At 41.4% G+C, this 5,919-nt stretch overlaps 1 protein-coding gene across 1 annotated transcript; it reads left to right on the top strand.

Annotated features, from left to right (window-relative positions):
* Positions 1–4,438: 4,438 nt before the first annotated feature.
* On the top strand, positions 4,439–5,391 carry gsx1 (GS homeobox 1). Its single transcript, XM_028594473.1, has 2 exons — positions 4,439–4,881; positions 4,986–5,391. The coding sequence occupies exons 1-2, from the start codon at positions 4,509–4,511 to the stop codon at positions 5,336–5,338; spliced, it is 726 nt and encodes a 241-aa protein (XP_028450274.1). The 5' UTR covers positions 4,439–4,508; the 3' UTR covers positions 5,339–5,391.
* Positions 5,392–5,919: the final 528 nt, after the last annotated feature.

Raw genomic sequence — 5,919 nt, 5'->3', positions numbered from 1 at the left:
TCATTCCTACACACTTATTACACCACTTTCATTAGATGTTTTCAGCCTAATCATCATCATTCCTAGACTGGACTAAAATACACAAATTGAGTCAAAGAAAAACATCTCAAAAGCATCTAAAAACACTGCACTTGGATCTGAGGCTACTGTTGCCTGAATAATGATTTAACTAGCACTCAGGATATTTGAAGCTATTCCTGCAATTCCTGAAAAATATTTTAGCTAAAGTCAGTCAAAAAAACTAATACATACAAAGAATGGATCCAGTAGTCAGTACCAGGCTTTACATCTCAGAGACATAGAGTCACTCCTGTTACAGTAGCCCCTCAACAAACACTCTCTTTTGTGCACAAGTCTGAACCTGAAAAATACAAAATTAAATGTTTTTTGTTCTTGAACCCTTTCGAATACAGTTTTGAGCCTGGTCTTTTCCCTGAATGGGACCTGTTTGCAGTTAACTGTCAAAAAAGTCAGAAGTAATCTAATAGTGAGCCAATTATCACAGCAGCGCAAACATAGTAAATATGTTATACTTTTCTCACCTACTTTTCTAATTCTGTTTTGTATGCCCTCCTTTTACAAAATGAGTAGTCTCAGATTGCCAGACCTATCTCCACAGTGCTGTGTCAGCCAGATGTCAGGCTTTATCCCAGCAATGTACATTAGTTATGCCAGAATACAAAATAAGTAACTGTTGTGGCAGTGAAATTGGGAATATAAAAAGTTAATAGAACTAGAATTGTGACGTCTTGCACTTGCAAATGATGTATGTCAAAGTAAAGTGAGGGATCAACCAGATGTCAACCAACTTAGCACCAAATCCCACTTCAGGCTTGCATTTGGGCAGCTGCATGTTAAATTTTACAATTTAGCACTGAAGAAGGGAAACATGACACATTTTTGAGCCAATAAAAAACACATTTTCAAACATAATTCATAAAATAATGTGTTAAGAAATCACCTGACCACAATTTAGTATAAAGGTAAATGTTGATTTGCTGCATGTCTCAATTAAAGTATAAATCATATTGATTAATTGAAAAAAGCTTTTTTAATTATCGTCTTGAAATGGTCACTTAAATATTTTCTCTTCCCAAAATAATCACTGAAACGCCTCTACTTTAGATCAATCACACTTAGTTCAGCATGATTAAACACAGTTGTTTTTTATTTCCTTATATTTACCACAGCAACTAAAAAAGCATTTAGTTTACTCCTGTTCACTTAAGTCCATGTTCACCTGTAGAGCCTTATATCTGTCACATTATGGTACCTCAACTGACTGCATCTCTTTGTCAGTCTCCCTCTCTCTTAAGGATTCATTAGTCCCTATAGACTCCTGCAGCCTCAACATATTGCACCATTCAGCTGGTACTTATGTGTCATCTGTTATCTATTGGACTGGTGTTTCTGGTGAGCATATGAATGATAATCAGGCCTTTGTGCGTCCGTAGAGGTGCAGCAGGATCCGCAGTCTGTGATGTTGCCTCAGGGGGAGATTAGGAGGGGCAGCCGGCCCTCTGTGTCACGTCGACAGTCACAGCGCCCATCCACGGCTGGGCCAAACCCCACTGGGACCTTAAATCCTGTTACACTGTCAGCTAAAACCATCATTTGTATTAGAGATGTGTGGGTGTTTAAGTGTGTGTACATATTAAGTGAGGGGGGATAGTGTCTTAAACTATGAATTATTCATACCAAAAAGAAAAGGAGATATTGACTACATCTCCATAAACAGACTGCTCTCTTTATGTCATCAGGCACGAGATCTTTGGGTATAATTGCATAAAAGCCCCTGAAAATGTGCTTCTCCAACGGCACAGCAGGCACTGGTCAGTGTTATCATCAGGGATGAATTTGAGTGATGGCAATTGTTCCAATTTAATATCTTATAAATAATTTACTATTTCAGGGGCATTGCTTTCCCCCTATCAAACATAAACGTTAAGAAGCTTTACCAACCCACATCTGTATTACTGAACATGAAGCTCATTGCTTTGTGGGGAAAACACAGATATGGATGTGATGATGCATGAATGTTATCATAAGTGGCTATAAATGTATGTTTTTTAGCTTGGGACTAGTGCAAAAAAATGTGATAGAGTTGTTATAATGTGAGTGGGCTATTTCCCTCGATTATTTATCTCAGTAACAAGTGATTATGGAGAATGAGATTCTTTGCACTTCTGGCCCGCGCCTCCAGAGGGAGGTCAAAACTATTTGTCAGTCTCCAGTTGGGATTGCAAATTAGGATGAGCCTCCCTGCGTGACGACCCATAGAACCTCTATTCCTATCCACGGGGTGACTGCTGTACATAATTTGAAAATTAGTGCCTTTGATAACATCTTTATGTTAAGCAATACATCAAGCTGCCACCACCATGCAGCCTATCTGCCGCTGTAAAAAGCAGGATTTGAGGCATTATTCTTTTTAAATCTGCAGTGTTTAGGCCCAGGGCTGAAAGGAATACACATTTTGCCTACTTATGTTTGTATTTTAGCACATAATCGGGCACACTCTTTATGAGAATAATAGTGCTTTTAACGGATGATGAATACACGTCATTAACGTATTACTTCATTAAGACTCGGAATAAAAGCGATAGATTTGTATTTACAGGTTTCACAGAGTGCAACAAGATTGACAGACTAGTTAATGGCTAATTCCTGGCAGGAAATGAAAGGATAGACTAATAGAAAAGGGAAAATGGCTCTCGCAGATACAACAGTCATTCGGACAGATATTTTGTCTCTTTAAAGGGTTTAACTGCTCCTAATTTGTATCTACTTTAATGGCGCAGCGTAATTACAGCCTTAATGGAAGATTAGCGGTGTGAAGCTGAGCACATTAGGCCTCTTAAATGAGGAGAAAACAGATAGCATCACACCCTCATGTGGGTATGTTTTGGAGCTGAAGAGCTAATTCGCTGGACGTGACAATTGATGGGAAATATGCCTAAAACAGACGACATAGAAAACTAAACAGACGTCGATATCCAAATAATTAAATAGGCTAACCTCAAGGCTACTATACAGAAAGCCAGGAAGCAAACAACAGGTTAAACTCTAGATATTCAACACATTAAATGTATTTGACTAGCTTGGCATCATCAAGCATTACGCCCCGAGGCACTGGGTTCTGCTTATGAATGCCATATGTATCCTTAATTGTAAGATATCAACAGATTTTCTGTGTTGAAAAAAGATGAAAACTCGGAGGAAGAGAAATCGCATTCCACTATTTACTCACACATTACGGGTCCCGTCCCTTTGAAGGTCTTGTTCAGAGAGCCTTAAAGTGAAAGAAAATGTTTTCCTATTACTTAATTCAATCAGAGCGCGAGGCGGGGGCTTCACGCGCCGCGCATTGGGCTCCTCTATGACAGAGTCGCCTTTGTTGCGTCTATCCGCCGCTGTCACACACTTTAATTCGACTCTCTTTCTCTCTCATTGAAACCCCTCCACAATGACATTCAATAAGGGCCGCAGAGTGAAAACCTGGTTATTTTTACATATTCTTTCCCCCGACTCGGCAGGGGCCCGAGCAAAGGAATTAATCACTGCTCTTTAACAGCACTGCCTTCAGGCAATGACTTGTCCCTTTTTTTGTGCCCAGAAATGACACATTAACCTTAAAATGGATATGCGTAAACTTTACATTCAGCTGTTGCATTAATGTTTGCGCTCAACACTGTCAGAAAAGTTGCCACACAAGTGCAGAAGACCTGTCACACGAATAATTAACCACAGCTATATACATACATAAGCTACATACAGAAATTCTGAATGGTATGCGTTTATTCAGAAACATAACGTGGCGAAAATTAACACATACACATGCAGCTGATAATACATTTGACCTTTTCATAATCTTACCAAATACAGCACAATGGACTTTTAATCTTAAAGAAACGATGGAAAATGATTCTGTAATCTACCTACTGTTATTCAAATGTAGCCTAATAAATGAACAACAGTTGTAAATATTTCTGAAAGTTTCTCCTTCTTGCCCTGGTTTGCCTATACAGACACAAACAACTTTTACACATACATACCTAGGCTGCTTAATGTCAAGGACAAAACGTATATATAATACATTAAACTGGCTTTCCGAATGTGACAGGAACGTTTTCTCTCGCAAATTTAAGCTGTGCTCTATGATAAAATGAGAGTGATGATAAAAGGGAGAATGGGCAGTGCCGCCTCTTGCGGCGTGGGTGGGGCTGACAAGAATAGACTACATTATGCAGTTCATTTAGTTAACAAGTGAAATAATGGGGAAGCGTGCAGTGGGAATGCCGAGAGAAAGGCACAAAACCCTATTGAGAGCTCTTGGCCGCTTACAGCGTAACCGTCACATGGCCGAACCGAGTCCACGGCGGCTATTTAAGGAGCGGCGCTGCGCCTTCAGCACCACTTCGCTGTCCACCGTCCCGACGAGAGCACGCTGACACAACCACGCACCGGCTTCAACTTCAACCACACTGCCGAGCAACACGTTTGCAAATATGCCGAGGTCTTTTCTCGTGGATTCCTTGATTTTAAGGGAGGCCAACGACAAAGGGAACGAGAACAACCCACCTTTATTCCCGTACGCCGTGCACTCGCCGCACCACCCGCACGGGCTGCCGGGCGCCTGCCACTCAAGGAAAGCCGGGCTGCTGTGCTTCTGTCCGCTGTGCATGACCGCGTCCCAGCTCCACCCGTCACCACAGAGCCTGCCGCTCCTCAAGGCGTCTTTTTCTCCCTTCAGCTCACAGTACTGTCACTCAGCTCTGTCGAGGCAACACTCTTCATCCAACAGCCTCAGCCACGGACCGGGGATATACCAAGCTGCGTACTCAGTCCCAGACCCGCGACAGTTCCACTGCATCTCCATCGGTGAGTAAAGGCTCATATATAACGTTTGATCGAATTAACCAAGGCACATTTAACGTGTTTTCTTGATATCGCTGTAGCTGACAATCTCTATTTACTTTTCACAGAAAACAGCAACAGCAAACTTCAGAGCAGCAAGCGCATGCGCACGGCCTTCACCAGCACACAACTTTTGGAGCTGGAGCGAGAGTTCACCTCCAACATGTACCTCTCCAGACTGAGGCGCATCGAGATCGCCACATACCTGAACTTGTCCGAGAAACAGGTGAAAATCTGGTTCCAGAACCGCAGAGTGAAGCACAAAAAGGAGGGCAAGAGCAGCGGCCAAAGGACTGGATCACATAACTGCAAATGCTCGTCCCTGTCAACCGCGAGATGCTCGGAGGAAGAGGAGGATGACATTCCGATTTCTCCCTCCTCGTCCGAAAAGGAGGACGTGGACCTGTCCGTCTCCCCATGAACTCTCCCACTGCCTCCACTCTGAAATATTTTGGTCCTTATGATTTTGAATACAGCCAAAAAAAGACTGTTCCACTTGTGTTCAGTTGCCTGTACATAGAAAGAGAATATTTAATCAGGGGATTGCCCTGAATTATTGTATAGCTGTATACATGTTGTACGTTTTGTATGTAGTTTTTTTCTGAAAACGATCCATTTGTTGTTTCCAATCCGATGAGTATGGGTGGCATATTTGTAAAGGCAATCCCAAAAAAAAAAAAAAAAACAATAGCAACATTGTTTATTAGTAATTTGGGGGAGACAGAATTTTGTATACATGGTGACTACTGGTTAGATTCATTCTATGTGGATGGAACTGTGACTTCAAATATGAAAAGCTGGAGGGAAATTCCCTCAATGTCACATTGCTGAGATCACTCTGAAATTATATCTTCAGTGTAATTGAAAAAAAAATATTTATTTATTTAAAAATGTTGATACTTAAATAAAAATATTTCTGAGCGACAGACTACGTTGTGGTGTGAGTTAAATATTTTGGTCTTTGCGCACCACTGAGTGCGCACAGAGGCGCACGTAAACTCA

This window comes from Perca flavescens, chromosome 13, assembly GCF_004354835.1.
Source record: "Perca flavescens isolate YP-PL-M2 chromosome 13, PFLA_1.0, whole genome shotgun sequence".
NCBI lineage: Eukaryota > Metazoa > Chordata > Actinopteri > Perciformes > Percidae > Perca > Perca flavescens.
Note: the sequence above shows the minus strand (reverse complement) of the source record. Positions and strands in the feature narration are given on the sequence as shown.